Below are 17,199 nucleotides of genomic sequence, written 5' to 3'. Positions count from 1 at the left end.
GGCTGACTACAAATGCATGCATCAAATTTTGAAAACCATTTATAATTTTCTTTTCACTTCACACATACGGTGCTTGTTACTTTGTGTTGGTCTATCACATAAAGGGGTATGAATACTTTTTCAAGGCACTGTATATTTCACATTTTACTTGCAGAAGTTGCCCTGTATTGTACAGAGATGATCTGTTCTATGATATGCTGCTGTAAAAGATAAAGAGGAATTCTAGGAGCTTTTGTAGCACATCACATACCAACATAAATAATGAGCCCTCAATAAAGTGCTCCAAGTGACCCCTTAAAGGGCTTCTGTCACCCCCCAAAGCTCATTTTTCATTTTTGGGCATATTAAAATCCTTATTGGACGACTATTCCCTATATAGGGCTCTTACCTTGTTCTGTGGCTTCGTTTCATTAAAAAATCTAGCTTTTAAAATATGCAAATTACTTCACTACCAGCAAGTAGGGCGTCTACTTGCTGGTAGCCGAAGCATCCTCCTTTTAAAAAACCCGAAAGAGAAGACGTCATCGGCGCAGGTGCACTGAAGAAGTGCTGAGGAAGCGAGCGTCCTTCTTTCAGAGTGACTGCGCCGAATGAAGACACGTAATGCACAGGATTGAAATGCTGACAGGGCCAGCCGGAGGAGGAGAGCGCTCGCTGGCCCTGTCAATCAACTGGAGGAGGGGGCGGTTTTTTAAAAGGAGGATGCGGCGGCTACCAGCAAGTAACCGCCCTACTTGTCAAGGTTCCTGATAGTAACCAGTTAGAGTCCACATTCCTTTTTAAATTTTATTTTTTATTTATTTCTGATAGCTCCTTGTAACTAAAGGAGTTATTTACAGGATCTGCATGGTTGTGTACTTACAGGTAAGTATAGGTTCTTTTTTCATTTTATGCAATTGAGCGAAGACAACCCCTTTAAGGATACTCAGCAGTTGATTGAATGCGTATTTGTCCTCCAGCTTCCATCACATGTGTTCTTGGATATGTCCATGCTTGGTCTGTTCACGTGGGTCATTCATTTCAACTTCAGTGAAAACTTCTTTATTCTGTGTTTTTGACAGGTCTATACGTTATTAATCATCCGTATTGAATTTGTTTGATCTTTGCCATATAAAAATACTCCACTCAAATCTCTCGCAGAAACTGTCCCTCATTAACCTGCGGGACCATTGCATGGTTATACTTTAGCAACCCCTGCAGCTTGGAAGATACTATCTACCAAACCCTTTTTCTTCCCCCTTTTCCACACTTCCACCTCCTGTGGTGTCTGGTATAATGACTGGTGATACTGAAGAATTTATGCATAGTTGACAATAATCTGCCATTCTTTTGCATTATAATTGATGCTGATTTACAAAGAATCTGAATGGATCACAAATAGAAAGCTGCCTAAATTACTTCTATGCAGTCGCTAATGGGAAAGTCTGGAAATTCACCTTTAAGGGTTTGCTTACATGAAAAGTAAATTTACTTCCTGAATATTTCCAATGTAACACATTTCATGTCATAGTAGGGATTCAGGAAAACCTATTTCATTGTCTTCATTTGGAGAGTTATCATTGGGCTCAGAGTTTAAAAGTGAAATTGCATGTAGTAATTGTGACATAGTTACAGAGTTAATAGTTACATAGGTAATACGGTTGAAAAAAGACATAAGTCCATCAAGTCAACCAAGGGATAGGTGGGGACGTGAATCCCAGAAGGAAGTGAGACCCAGATTTCTAGACTTTTTCATGCGCATTAATGTCATTTACTTTTAAGAATTCATCTAAACCCTTTTTAAAACTGTCCACTGTTCCTGCTGTGACCACGTCGTGAGGAAGTCTATTCCACAGATTCACCGTTCTTACAGTAAAGAAGCTTTGACGCTTCTGGAGACTGAACTTTTTCTCATCCAGTCGGAGGCAGTGCTCCCTTGTCTTTTCAGCATATATTTTGTCTGGCCCTTTCATATATTTGTATAGGTTAATCATGTCCCCCCTTAGACGTCTATTCTCAAAACGAAATACATTTAATTACTTTAATCTTTCTTCATAACTAAGACCCTCCATGCCCCTTATCAGTTTAGTCGCTCTCCTTTGTACTCTCTGCAGCTCTAGATAGGGTGGCCATTTGCTTCACCCTCAAAAGCCGGACACTGTAGCCATCCCCATGAGTCCACCAAGCCACACCACCAAGTCCACAAGCCATGCCCCCAGATGCTGGGGAGGGGGGTGTGAGCTGCACTGGGGTCGGGACTGCTTCTCTCCCCCTCAGTCAGCCAAAGAGAGCCATGAGCGAGTGTGTCAAGAGAAGTAACATTCTCAAGGGGTTGTTCCTGATGAGGCACAGTGACTTTATGTGCTTACAAAGTGACACCTAGATTGGTCAACTAGAAATGTGCACGGAGTAGTTGTCATTTCCATTCTGCTGCTCCTCTTTCCAGACAACTAGTACATAAAATATGTGTCATGATGAAGGACCCTGGTTTACTTGTGGTCTGAAACGCGTTACTGTAACCTGTGATGTCTTGTATTGGATTTTAATCGCACAATAAAGATTCCACCTTTTGCATCTTGGAAGCTGGATTTTTCTTGGCTTTGGACATTGACAGCAATCAAGTCCGGAGGTTGCCATCCGTGCTCAAGGCAGGTGGACGGTGGGTGAGAGCTGCTTTACCTTCTTTGTTTATATAAAATATAATACTTCTATTTTAGAACCATAAGGTTATTTTCACACACTGCAGAATGCAGAAAACGTCTACACGGCAAATACTTCACATTCAAATAAATTATATATGCGGAAAGGCCAGACAGACTTTTGTCACAGAGTTAAGACATCAGCTTAGGTCAGGAAACAGTGGTATCATAAATCTGGACTCTAAAACCCTTGTCAATTAGCTGCCACAATTGCTGCGTCCATATTTTCTTTTCATGTCTGCAGCATATCATGTATGATTTACAATTCAGACACTGTGCAGATTTCCAGTAACTTTTTCGGGCAAATGCCCACATGTCCCATAAAAAGAGGGGAAAAAAATGTGAATGGAATTTTTACCTTCTTGGAAGCTCCAATCTCTTTTACAATGTGCTTTGTTAAGATAATGTAGATGTTGCTTATTTAAATAATCTGTGGTTTACCATTTGGCTGCTCCTTCATGTTCTCTCACAGAGATGTTCTTGTTTGGGTGACTTTCACTGGTGAATATAAGCTAACCAGGGTGCATTGATTCTATGCAGATGCTTCAGTGACAGGACGAAACTTGTCAGCAAATTGATTATGTTTTATTAAAATGAGGCAAACGCTAGCAAATCTCTTTTTGTCTTGGAGATGAGATTTATGGATGTGGATGAAGTGACCTGTGTGGGTTTAACTTTTTCATACCCTCAGGTCATGTTGACACGTTGGGGGCATTCATGGGGCTGGAGAAAACAAGACAAGTTAGAGTTTGAAGCTACGTGAGAATTCCATAATGACTTTGGATTTTTCATTATGTATGGTCTCTATGGAGTCTCACTGTCATAATTCTGCACTTTGATGCCTGGATGGTCCACCAACATACAGAAAATAGAACTGTATTTTGATCATTAATGTTCTCTCAGACATTTTTGTACTATATTTAATTGCTTCATACAGAGTGCCATACAGAATTCACTGTAGTCACTTAAACATGCATCTAAGGATTGGTCAAAGGAAGTGGACAATAACTGATGAAAGATGATACTGACATGGACTTACCTCGAGGCAAACAAAAATAAATAGGAGTGTTTCAACATGCCTAATTCTTCAGCATAACCCATTCCTTTTCCCTAATGACCTAAAGATTCTCATGTGCCCTCTTCCCCCATGCACATTAGAATCTTTGGTCTCACTGTATCCATTCTTTACCTAACTAGCCTGCACTAATAATTATTTTGTGGTCACAATATAAAAGTGTCTCTTCTCCATTAATGGGACCTCAACATCATTGACAAGACAATCAGTGTTTGATCTATAAAGATGTCTGTGAATGGTCTGTTGTTTGGTCCATGTGCCAGTTTTTTTACCATGTGTCCTCTGTATTCAGGGGCGGCCTGGGAACTTAAACTAGGCCTGAAAAAAAAAATTATAGTGGCCCCATGTTTTAGGCAAGTCCATATTGACAGAAGGTGGGTCAACACAAGTAGGCAGTGACAACAGAAGTAGGTAAGGCCAGCAATAACGTAATGCAGCGGCAGTATAGCTAGCAGTGCAGCTAGCCAGGTGCATAAGTACCTGATACTCTTAGCATTAATTAATGCTGGGATCGTACCTGACCAGAGACCATGAGGAGGGCTCAGGTGGCCCCCTGGGCATTGGCCCACCGGGAAATTTCCCTCTATTGGTCAATGGCCAATCCGCCCATGTCTGTATTCCACAGTAACTGCTAGGCTGAAAAAAAGGATTTCCAGAGCATCTTCTACCAATGGTCAGCGAAAACCACTTACTGAACATAGATGGCATCTATAGTCTGTCAATGGTTTTCACCGACCCATAGACTTCAAGATCTGTAATTCAGCAGCTACAGCCTCCTTTGGGCACATCCTGTATTTATTTTTGTCTCCAGTTTTATACACAAAGGTTTTTTTGGAGTCTTATATGAAATCCATTAGAAAAAAAATGTAGCATGCTCTGATGCATGCTGTTGTGTGTAGGTGTTCACCCCTAAAAGCATTGCATATAAGAGAGAATATGGTACGTCAGAAAGGCATTATATATAAATATAAGGAGTGTCTGAGTCCATAAATGGGTATGTCCACACAACAAAATTTGCACGCAACGGTTTTCGTCCAGCCAATTCTCGTCATATTTGCAGGGTAGCGCCCGATTTCCGCCTGTCCTTATTATAGTTAATGTGGCTAGATGGCAACACTGTAGCTTCCAGCAATACTAAAATACAGAGAAATCCGGCCTGCCGGATGTACAAGCACTGCTATGAAACGAACCTTAGGTTTTGGTGTTGATTTGCTGCTGATTTCACCCTATGCATTGCATAAATTGACATGCTTTGTATTTAAAGGAATTCTCCAGGAATTTTGATATTAATGGACTATCTGCGATACAGTTGGTATACAATGGACGGTGCTGTGTTTGGTAAGCTGTGAGGAGGCCGCATTGGTCACCAGAGCTTCAGTGAGCGCCATGGCCTCCTCAAAAATCTCATCGGGTTGCCGAGAGTCGGGCCCCCACCAATCTCATATTGATGCGTTATCCTGAGTATAGGCTATCTGTATCAAAATCCCTGAGAACCGCTTTAAAATTTGCAGTATAGGTCAGTCTATGCTACAGATTTCTTTTGCAACATGTGGATGGATTTTCTTAAAATCATCCAAGTGATGGCCATTCCGCAAAAGATAGAACATGTCCTATACTTGGCCAATAAATGTAATTCACGGACCCATTGTAGTCAGTGGGTCCGCAAAAAAAAAAATGGATGACATCCGTATTTTGCAGATCCAAGTTTTGTTGGCAGCAAAATAGATACGGTCATGTGCATGAAGCCTAATCGTATGTTTTTGTAAGTGCCATTGTTCATGTGATTGCTTGTTTTTTCTCCTCTCATGCTGCTTCCATTGCAAATGATGGGTAGATGCCTGTTTAAACAAGGGGATGTACTGCATCCCAGTGATAATTACTTATATGTTAACCGTCCTATAGTATTGTAATGCTGGTGCTCTGTGTCAGCCGGCATCTCCACTCACCTTATTGACCCTGTGCCTGCCTGTTCTGACCTCAGCCTGATCATCGTATTCACCCCATGTCTCCTGCCCTAACCTATTGCCGGTTTACCATCCTGCACAAACTCTGCTTGTCCTGACCTTGACTTGCACTCTGAACACCGTTCTGCCTGTCCCTTTGGTGTTATGCACTGGTGTATCTTGACTTGCCTGTGTTAGCAACCTCTGAATGGAGATTACTCTCAGAGGTAGTTGCCTGGCGGTCCCTAGTCCAAATCTCTTTACGAGGTAAAAAGGTGAATACCAGGGGACCAGCTTGACAACACCTTCATGAGTAGCCTCAAGTCAAATCTGTTCAGTGGTTCAGTGGAACAGCAGGTCCATACCTGCTGTGTTACAGTTTACTCAGATAATAGTCCCCGCTGGCACCCCTAAGTGTGGGATACAGGATCAGTTCAAGGAGCTGACCATTCATCAGAGTTGCCAGGAACAGTTGTCTAGACACCATGGCTGCCTCTGTTCCAGCTTTGCCTCTTCAAGCTACAGCTCCTGCACCTCAGCCACAGTCTACCTCTTGTTCCAGTGGTACCGGATTATACCTGCCATTGCTACTGCTTTATGAGAGAGACCCCAATGCCTGCTGAAGCTTACTTAATAACTGTATCAGATGCTTCAAAATCCAAGCCCACCAGTTTCCTGCTACGAGTTCACCCCTCAATTCTTGGGCCTTTTTGATGTTTTGAAACAGATCAAACCTGTCTGTTACAGGTTATGCCTTCCAATTCTCTCAGTATAACCAATCTCTTCCACATTTTGCATCTCATACTAGTGGTGCTCAACCTCTACTCCAGTCTCTGCTCCCACTCCATTTGGTACTAAAGATGAGTTTGAGGTGAAGAGCATACTTGATGTCAAGAAGATTGGGAGAAAAAGTTTCCATTTAGTGGTTTAGACAGGATTTGGAAAAGATCTTGGAAGCCTGAGAACAGCAATGTGCCTACTCAAATCAGAAGATTCCATCTACAGTCTAGACCAAAAAAGAGGAGGCATAAGGGGTATACTGCAATATGTTCAGTAAATGTCTGCCAGCGTACTTACTTCTGCTGCTGCTCCACATTGAAGCCCGCTCACAGTCTTCCCAGCCTCCTCCAGCCTGCTGTGCCTGGTGCACGCCCCCATAGGGCACACATGCTTTTCCCATTCTTAAAGGCGTTTTCTGACATTTTTTAACTGATGGCCTATCTTCTGGATAGGTCATCAATATCTGATCGTGGGGGTCTTACGCCCGATCAGCTGTTTGAGAAGGCATCGGCGCTTTCACCAAGCAAACCGCCATATACAGCGACTGTGCTTGATATCAAAGCTCAGCCCCATTCATTTCAATGACTTTGGTATGCACCTGTGTCTTCTGCCCTGTCTTGATCAGTAGCCTCTGCATGGAGAACTACTCTTGGAGGTAGTGGCTTTGCGGAAAAGTCCAGATCCCTGTACGGGGTTGAAAGTTTGAATACCCTGGAACCACTTTGAGAACACCCTAGGGAGTAGCCTCAAGTCAAATTGATGCCATTAATGATGTTGAAGTAGTTGGCCAACTGTTAATAGTGATGGTGCCATCACTGTTAATTATACTATGCCCACAGAACACATTTTTCACCTTGTTTGTAGCAGCTTTTTTAAAAAAAACCTTGACAATGTAGATAAATACGTTTATGAAGGCTATTCCTAATTACATGTACTTCATATATACCTTGGTGTACATTGATCTTTAACTGCAGATTAGGGGAAGGTTCAGACAAGAAGGCAAAGCTGGCTTGGGTCCTGTCACTTTTGTCATCCTGTGTCTGGTGGGCGGCTTCTTGCTTTAATTTTGCAGTCATGTTGAAAACCTTTCTTTCACCCAAGACCCCTGCATATTTTTCCCTCAGTGGGTTGTATGCAGTATTTATATAGCTTGCCCGTGTGCTTTGAATAGATGGACTGAGGCATCTCCACCTCCCCCATTCCCAAATCAGTCTACAGCCCCCAGGCTGAGGGGGAAGTGTGTGAAAGGAGAAAGAAGGGTGAGAAACAATGTGCAAAAGAGGTTGGAAGGGGAGGTAAAGTGTGAGACAGTGGTAGTACAAGGAGAAAAAAGTCTGGTCACATATTTTTGTGGCGTCAGTAGACAGCTCTGATCTCTCTCGAGTGAAGAGCTCGGATTATACTGGGATACACTTTCTACATCTTCATCTGAGATTAGGGCAGGAGTTGCCCAGGAGTTATGGTCTGTTTGAGGCTACCTTCTTGCCTTATACTAAAATGTGCTTGTGTTCTAAAATCCAGTCTATTCTTGAAGAGCCCAACAGTGAGGATCTTCAGATATTGCCTCCTGTCGAAGGTAAGTTTGCAGTATTGGTCAGAGAACTTGAGAAATAAGTAGCCCTTCTAAGCAATAATATGTAAATCTGGCTACTAAATAGAATAACTACAAATCAATCTATCTTGTAACTACCATGTTCTAGGGCAGTGATGGTGAACCTTTTAGAGACCGAGTGCCCAAACTGCAACCAAATACCCACTTATTTATCGCAAAGTGCCAACACGGCAATTTAACCTGAATACCAATATAGTATATCTTCCATGTACTTTATCATTTAGCTATAATAGCTTAATAGCCTACATTCAGTGCCCTGCCTGTGCTGTTCATAGTGCGTCCTGTGCTGATGAATGGCAGGAAAAGTCTAAAGCATATTGGTACGCCATAGACTTTTTCCAAGGCGCGGGTGCCCACAGAGAGGGCTCTGAGTGCCGCCTCTGGCACCCGTGCCATAGGTTCGCCATCACTGTTCTAGGGCATATCTGTTATTATTTTACAGGCCAGTGCTGTAATGTCAACAATATGTTTTATTTTACTTAGAGATTCTTAAGGTGTATTTTCCATGAATGCATTTCTTGCAAGAGCTACTGTAGGAACCTGCTCTTACAACATGGAAATTTGAATGACTCTGCTCTGATTGATCAGTACTGGTTAATGGTGTTGTTGATTGACCAATACTGGTTTATGGTGTTGGAAGCTAATGAAAGGAACCTTAGCTGCAGGGGTCCTGTGATCTAAGGGAGAGGTTTGGTCATCAACATTAATTACCTGCAATCAGGTTCTGCTAGCCCTGACACTGACTTACAATTAAGTCCGATCAGGTACACACAATGGGCAATGAAACGAGTTTTACAAAAACTGCTCATAACGGCATTGAAACTGTACGGCAGATTTACTAATCCTGTCTAAAATGTAAACAAGGTAAGTTAAGCAGTCTGAAAATGAGACAGTGGCTCGGGCTGAATGATACATTTGGTATACGGCTAGACACTTTGTTTAAATTTACACCAACAATTGACTGCTTAACTTAGTGCCAAAATTTTGAGGCAGCATTGGTGCATCTGACATTTTGGCTTTACTAATGGCTATTTTTTCTTATTTCTGTTGTTTATACACATTGGAGAATTTTATCAAGTCTAATGCTCCTTTCACATTTCTATCACCTTTCTCACACCTACAATAGGTCCTGTCAAAGTGTAAAGCAGAGTGGCCATTAAACAATGGGATTGTGTAGTTGCCATTGTAGTTGTGCTCAGCCTACAGTACATGCCTTTACTTTGTGAGATCTGAAATTTAAAGTGAATTTGACATTCAGGCTTTGTTTTATCGTTTTCAAAAATATCAAAGGTTCTCCATGGTACAGGCATTAATGGTACCTGATATAGGTGCTGGCTTAGTAAATTGTCTGCATTATTCTATGGTCATTGAAAAGTATATAAATCTTAGATTGTATCAGACTTTCTGGACTTGCCAAGTTGTATACATGTCACTATAGAATGGAGAAAAGTGTACAGTAGTCTGGTGCGGATTGGCCATAGACTTTACAGGGAAATTTCCTGGTGGGACAATGACCAGGACTCCACCTGAGCCTTCATTACGGCCAATGGAAGCTTTTGGGGAGGTATTTTGTGCTGCTGGCGGCAGTATTTTGTGATGTTTGGCTCTGTTGGGGTGGTATAATGTGCCACAATATGGTATTGCTGACCCCGCCTTCTTGTGTTGACCCTGCCTTACATCAATTTGGACCCGACTATAAAACGGGGCCACTTTTAGTATTTTTTTTCCAGGGCCACTTTAAGTGCCCAGTCCGTCCCTGACAGTATTTATATAAAATATCATTATTTATCCTAAACTTCTGTTTGTAGCACATTGTGAAACAGCTGTATACCAGCCCTATATCATACAGGTGGTTGTTTAGTGGCATTTTTTTGCTGAACTCTTATGCAAAACTGCTGGCAGCTTGAAACTCGCCATAATGGAAAAAAGAGACATAACCACATAAATTAGATGATAAATTCTTTGTGAAGCAAATCACCAATCTCCCGTACATGCACTGAAGATTATTTCTCTCCACATTGGGTGCACACCAAAACAATTATCCACATCAAGTAGTATAACAGAGCGGCATGGTTGTTGAAGTTATGAGAAGACTTTATCTAGTGGGCAGCTCTTGACCAGAAGTCTGATGCGCTTCATGCTTTGGTGACCTTAAAAGTAAAAGAGTTTTGCGTTCTACTACTTCATAAACGCCACACATAATGCTAATCTAACCAGTTAAACAAGCTGGGTGCCGGGGTTACTTTATCCTTTAAAGGTGAATAAACTGGTGTGCTACTTTGGCTGATAATGATCTGGGTATGGAATCACAGTGTCAATTGTCACATAGAGGAGTTGTATGTAATATGTTAAATCACTGTCTATATTAGAGTTTCAAGTGGAGCAGATGGCATCTTCCTGCTGCCCTAAATGTGGATTGTCTGATACAGACATCATACCACTTATTTGGCATTGTCCACAACTCGAAGGACCTGATCCTTTGTTCTCACTGGAGGTAAGCTGTTGACAGTGGCTTTGGATCCTTTTACATAGCACAATTTCAGTCCTGAACAATTTACAATATACAACACAACCAGCTTGTTTAACGGGCCTTTCACTTTCACTTGGCCCAATATAAACTGAAAGGGGGATGAATGATCATTATTACATCTTTTTTTTTTTCGTGCCACGTGAAAGGATGGCATGTTTATACAGGACAATGATCTGGAGTGAGCATTTTTCAGCCCCCCCCCCCCGTAATAAGTGCCCTTATTCACCCCTCCCTATTGGTTACATATGCGCACTTGGCCAAGCTGACCATGCATGTGTATGGGGGAGGTGGGGTTGGGAGGAGGTACTGTTTTAGCCAGACAAAGAGAGAGATCACAGATACCAGTTCATGTTTCTGCCATAAGTATGCAGAACAAAGAGAACATAGGGGTTTAGTGGGGAAAAGCAAATCTCTAAATCTCAAAAATAGCCATGGGATCATAATTAAGTTTAGCACAACTGCTTAGGCTCTGTTTGCATTAGCATTGTGGCTTCCACTAGGCCCTGTCATAGACTTAATTGACCTATAATGTCTATATGTATAATCTGAGTCCAAGTAGTGATGCAGGCAGAGAGGCTTTGCTTCTGGTGCAGCGACTGTTCATGCAGCGCTACCAGGATGTGTAGCAGCCCATGCGGAGCCTCTGTGCTTGCACTGGTACTCGGAGCTGCGACCCAAGCGCAAGATTATCAAGCTTCGAAGGAGCCCTGTCACAGGGGCATAGCTTTGCTTGATCAGACAAATCGATCCTTACAAATCGATTTGCTCATCTTTAGTGTGGATTGTTTATAGTTAAAAAAAAAAATTTATGCGTGAGAGCTATAATTCACCATAAGATCTGAAGCTCTTGTACCACATAGAACAAATCCAGTGCAGCGCATGTAATGATATATCGTCCTAGATGCACAATGGATGGGGAGAAAGTGGACTACGTAAGTCTCTACCTCACATGCCCCAATCATGGAGCATGTGCAATAGAGTCAGAGGGACAGGAGCACACATACAGTCATAGACCGGTTGGCCAGGGGATCCCCTCCCAGGGCATGGTGTCAGTTGGACACACTGTGGACTTGTCCGCGGAAAGTTCGGAAACACCGAACTGCACCAGAATTGATAAATAGGAGATATATTGGTAATTACACTTCCACAACGTATGTCTAATGCACTATATATCCAGGAAAGCTTATAATACTATGCCATACACTGTGTGAAAGATATGTATACCTTAGAGAACAATGGGGCATCTATCTAAAGTGCCTGGTTTGCACACATCCTTTACTTTGTTTATTTTCAGCCAGCAAGAATTCTGGTTTTGTGTTTGGATCATGAGCTTGTATAGGAGGTGATGTTTGTTTTTTCTGCCAGAGTCCATTAGTGGACCACAGACCAGATGAAGCTTGTTAAAAATCCCATCATTGTCCCCTTGGCAGACTTTCTTTCTCTAGAATAAGGCTGCTATGCAGAATACCTTCAGGCTACATAGGTGGCATAGCACATTGAAACTCACCTGCTATCAGGGAAACAGCAGATCTGTAATCTGTATAATCCAAGCTGTATAGCCAAATACAAGAAATGAATCTGCATGGCTATGCATTTGTAAAATATCCTTTAATGGTACTAGCTGCAAAAAGATGTAATATTTTTACAAAAAAATTAGTAACTTTATAAATATTGCATTATTTTGTACAGGATCGTAGTTAGGGAACATTCACACGATCGTGCACACGGCCGGTGCGCCGGTTTTGCGGATCTGCAGATTGTGATCCCCGAAACACGGGCACTGGCCGGGTGCACCTAGCATCGCGGTACGGACCCATTGACTTCAATGGGTCTGTAATCCGCAAGATAGGATATTTCCTATTTTTTGTGGCGTTGAAGCACGGACCTGGAAGCACACAGAAGGGTTTATGGGCATTCCTCAGGAGGTGCTTACATGCCCGAATTTTGCCAGCTTCAGTGTTGTAAGTATTTTAAAATGAGGTGGAAGAGTTAATTAAAGGGGCCATACACATTAAATGAACGTCAAGCCGGCTGATTTCAGCTGAACATTTAATGTGTATAGGGATGTCTTGACTCTGCCCCATGGTAGATGTCTGGGGAAGAAGGTGTCTGGCATTTTGGATTTCAAGATACATGATCCTTATGTTCTCAAGGGAGATAAGCCACCACTAGAGGTGTCTGTCAGCAGCTTATTCCACTGTCCCTATTGAGGATACAAGCATGTGCATGTATGGGTGGTGGGGCGAGAAGAATAGTCTAGTGTTCAGCTAACAGCTATTTAAGGCCACCTTTAGGTTTCCGTACTTCACATTACTGGTCAGTGCCTGTTGTAAAGACGACGGTTCCCAAAGTACAAATCTCTTTCTGCAGTATGCACAGAATGCCCAGAGGTTTCAGCTCTGGAGGCTGTAAAATTGCGAAAGCAGCTCCACATTCGTTTGTGTCATGTGACCAAGGAGCAGGAGTGAAGCGCTTGCTATTACTCACCACTCCGTAGTCACCCACCGGCCTGCACGGCGCTACGCTTTACTCCTCACACATCATCAGGACATAGTGCACGTTTACATGCACTATGACCTGACTCTGTGTGACGCCAGAACGACAGTGCAGCGTGTGGAGAAGAAGATGAAGGAGCTGTGGAACGGCGTTAAGTATTTTATTTAACTGGCACTGGGGACGTGGCTAGGAGGGGAGATGGTGGCACTGGGGGGCAAGCTGGTGCCACTGGGGGGAACCTGGTGCCACTAGGGAGGAGTGTGATGGAACTGGGGGGGAGCCTTATGGCACTAGGGGGGAGCCTGATGGCATTGGGGGCCACTGATGACACTGGGGGGGCAGTTGGTGGCACTGAGGGGGCAGCTGATGGCACTAGGAGGGAGCCTGATGGCATGGGGGGGGGGCTGATGAGTTTTTATAAAGAAAAACATTCTTTTAATTCATTTTTTTGTTATTAAAGTACTCGATTAATCATTGGATTAATCGGTAGAATACTCGAAAAATAGTCTATAGCTGCAGCCCTACTCTCAGCATCTTGAAAGGAGTTGAGCAAGGCCAGTCGAATCCAAAAGAACACATCCTCAGCTGAGCGCTTCTAACCCTTCATTTTAGCAATTGGGGGGGTCTCATCACCCAGAAAGATCAAAACTTCTGAGATGTCATTATGAGTTGTCAGAAGTTTTCTAAAACAATAATAGGATAGGTAATCAATCTCAGATTGGTGGAGGGCTGTCGAATGAGAACTAAGCTGCAATATACCAGCACAGCCAATACACAATGGACTGAGCCTTCTGCTTCCGGCTCTGTTCACTGTTATGATTGGCTGCCTCAAAGAGATGATCAGTGGGGGTGACGGGTTTCGGACCCTCACCTTTTATACAAATAAATAAAACCGTCGAGCCTTACCACCACTATCTACTGCCGTGATGGCTATTAAGAGCACCTCCCATGCATTCCCATTTGTGCTGTAATTACTGGTGATTTATTTATTTTTTTACTTTGAAAAATGCTAAATGTCCCGACTTCCACTGGAAGCACCATTGCATACTATTGTATGTGTGAGTAATTTAATCCTACACTTCTGGTCTGCTTAGCAGATGTTAATGTATTGTTTAGGAGACGGTCTCCTTGACATTCCAATGCAGATTTGCCGTAAAATGAATAGACCACTCAAGAAGTGGGTCAGCTTTCAAACCCACCTAGAAAAATAGCTTACATGCCCTGAAAATAAACTAACATACCTCTAGATTTCCCACAGGGATTTTTTTTAGTTTTTTTGTTGTTTTTTCCCCCCGTATCTAAATGTTCAGTAGTATAAAGAAGTATAGGATAATGGGTAACTATTGGGAAAAAAAAGAACTTCCAGTAGTATTAAATGTGTATTATACAATAGACATTATTCTGAGAAGTATCCTCTGGACTATTGTTAGATCTGCGCCAGTGCTTCTATAAAAAGGCTCCGCTTGTCAGACAGGACAGGAAGTGTTATCATGGACATACTAGAAGAGAGGAACTGCAGGAATAGGGCTCGTGGCGTCACTGATACCATGAGAAACACAATTAACCTGCAATATTCACATATGTTGTGTCACAGTCAATGGATGGCACAGGGTTAATACAAGAATGGTCATGCAGTGAGCCTTCCTATGCCCATCTGTCGCAGACTGCTGGCATCCAGGAGAAAAGGCAGAAGTGGTTTATTGCCGATGCTGTCTTCTTTCATTTACTATATACGGCATTTTGTGGGCACTTTTATAGAATACAGGAAGGGCACTTCTGCTGCCTACATTGGTCCTGGTGATCACGTGATTGCTGGGATGCTGGTGGTGACAGGAAGGAACTGCTGAGTCTTACCGTCCTCTGTTTTTACAACGCATTCCCGAATTGGTTGGCAAAGGTGAAGAAGTACCAAGTCTTAAAAGGGTATTCCCATCTGAGATTGGAACCGCTGTCATATGCAGCAGCCGAGCTGACCAGTTGTATGAACAGCCAAGTAGGATGTGCTGTATATGTAACTCCCACAGAAATGAATGGGAGCTGTGGAAACTGCGGAGCTCGATGTACTATTCTGTTTCTACATCTTCCATTCACTTGTACAAGGCTAGGGCTACACGACAACATGTGTCGCGTGACAATAAGTCGCCTACTACACTGCAACATGTGTCGCGCAACATTGATGTCGCACCAATGTCGCACGCCAATTTTTATAATGATAGTCTATGGTGTCGCACTGCGACATGCGACATGCTGCGACTGCAATGCGGCAGTCGCAGAAAAATCCATTTTGGATGTTTTTTTTGCAACTGTCATGTCGCAGTCGCAGCACGACACCATAGACTATCATTATAAAAATTGTCACGCGACATTACTGCGACAAAATGTCATCGTGTAGCCCTAGCCTAAGAGCATGTAGCACAGCCCACTTGTCTAATGCAACCCTGGATGCTGCAGAAGATTGGTAATCTGATCTCAGCTTTGAGTGTCCTTTCTCATGGTGTGTGTCCTTTCTGCTGCATCTCTTTACCTATCACAGCTCAGGGGGTGTGTCCTTTCTGCTGCATCTCTTTACCTATCACAGCTCAGGGTGTGTGTCCTTTCTGCTGCATCTCTTTACCTATCACAGCTCAGGGGGTGTGTCCTTTCTGCTGCATCTCTTTACCTATCACAGCTCATGGTGTGTGTCCTTTCTGCTGCATCTCTTTACCTATCACAGCTCAGGGTGTGTGTCCTTTCTGCTGCATCTCTTTACCTATCACAGCTCATGGTGTGTGTCCTTTCTGCTGCATCTCTTTACCTATCACAGCTCAGGGTGTGTGTCCTTTCTGCAGTAGATTTTTCTCTATAACTGACACAACTTCTCACAGAAGATATGGTTTTTAGCATTTGAAGATTTAAACTGAACTCGTGCGACCACCTCAATGAGGCGGACGGACAACTAAGGAAAAGGACAAACGGCAGGTGGCACTATACAGCTAATATTTATTGAACTGCACAGTGGTTTTATGATATTTTTAGTTAAATGCAATTTGAAAAGTATTCAACTCCAGGTTCTGGTTTGAAAAATGTAGAATATTGTTCATGGCACAACCCCTTTTAGTACAATAAATGCAGTGTAAGTCACAATAATGCTGCACAATCTATACTGCAATTGTAAATGGACTTGCCCTTTAAGGCACACTGCTTTTAGAGCCCTGAATATTTAGGCTACTTTCACATCTGTATTTTTCTGGATCCATCATGGATCAGCAAAAACACTTTCGTCATGATAATAGAACCAGCTGCATCTGTTATGAACGGATCCGGTTGTATTATCTCTAAAATTGCCATGACGGATCTGTCTCTAAAACCATTGTAAGTCAATGGAGGACGGATCCGTTTTCTGTTGTGTCAGAGTAAACGGATCCATCACCATTGACTTACATTGTGAGGCATGACGGATCCGTCATGCTCCGCATCTCAGGACGCACTGAAAAACTCTAATTGCAACGCTTTTGTGTGCGTCATGGGAATGCAATGAAAGGGAACGGAACACCGTTCCTTTCAGTTAAATTTTGTCCCCATTGACAATAAATAGGGGCAAAACTGAAGCGTTTTCCCCCACTATTGAGATCCTATGACAGATCTCAATAGCGGAAAGGGAAAGCGTAGATGTGAAAGTAGCCTTAGCCCTACTATTTTTTTTCCAGTTCATTAATAGTTTTACACTAATAAATCAGTGTGAAAATATGAGTTTTAAATGGCAGCATACAGTATGATACCACTGCCCTACATTGCATTTGTAATGACATCTTTATTGGGGCAAGTGGACTCCCCACTTGGGAAACCCCCCTTTTTAGTCACATTGGAGAGCTGTTGCATAGAGGTTACCTAGTGGTACATAGTGGTACTACACTTATCTTGCAGACGAGATGTAGGCACATCAGCATTAAAGGGAATGTGTCATCAGAAAATGACCTATTGTTTAAATCACATTTTTATGTTCAACATATTTTTACAAAATTTATGCTTATGCTATTTAAAATTTTCCTCTTCACTAGCTATGTTCAAAAGAAAATTCTAAAATCCTGCAGTTTTTACACTGGCCA

At 42.5% G+C, this 17,199-nt stretch overlaps 1 protein-coding gene across 3 annotated transcripts in view; it reads left to right on the top strand.

Annotated features, from left to right (window-relative positions):
* Window positions 1-17,199, top strand: part of ARHGAP45 (Rho GTPase activating protein 45) — an 82,174-nt gene that overhangs the window by 29,360 nt on the left and 35,615 nt on the right. The window contains exon 1 of one of the 3 annotated variants that reach the window (XM_040417578.1): window positions 7,828-8,052. The exons of the other annotated variants lie outside the window; for them this stretch is intronic. Within the exon in view, the coding sequence (XP_040273512.1) occupies window positions 7,974-8,052 (79 nt within the window). The 5' untranslated portion in view covers window positions 7,828-7,973. Of the gene's footprint in view, window positions 1-7,827; window positions 8,053-17,199 lie in introns of those variants that run through there. 3 annotated transcript variants of the gene reach the window in all.

Source organism: Bufo bufo, chromosome 2 (genome assembly GCF_905171765.1).
Source record: "Bufo bufo chromosome 2, aBufBuf1.1, whole genome shotgun sequence".
NCBI classification, from domain to species: Eukaryota; Metazoa; Chordata; class Amphibia; order Anura; family Bufonidae; genus Bufo; species Bufo bufo.
The sequence above is the reverse complement of the archived record's forward strand: the minus strand, read 5'-3'. Positions and strand labels throughout refer to the sequence as shown.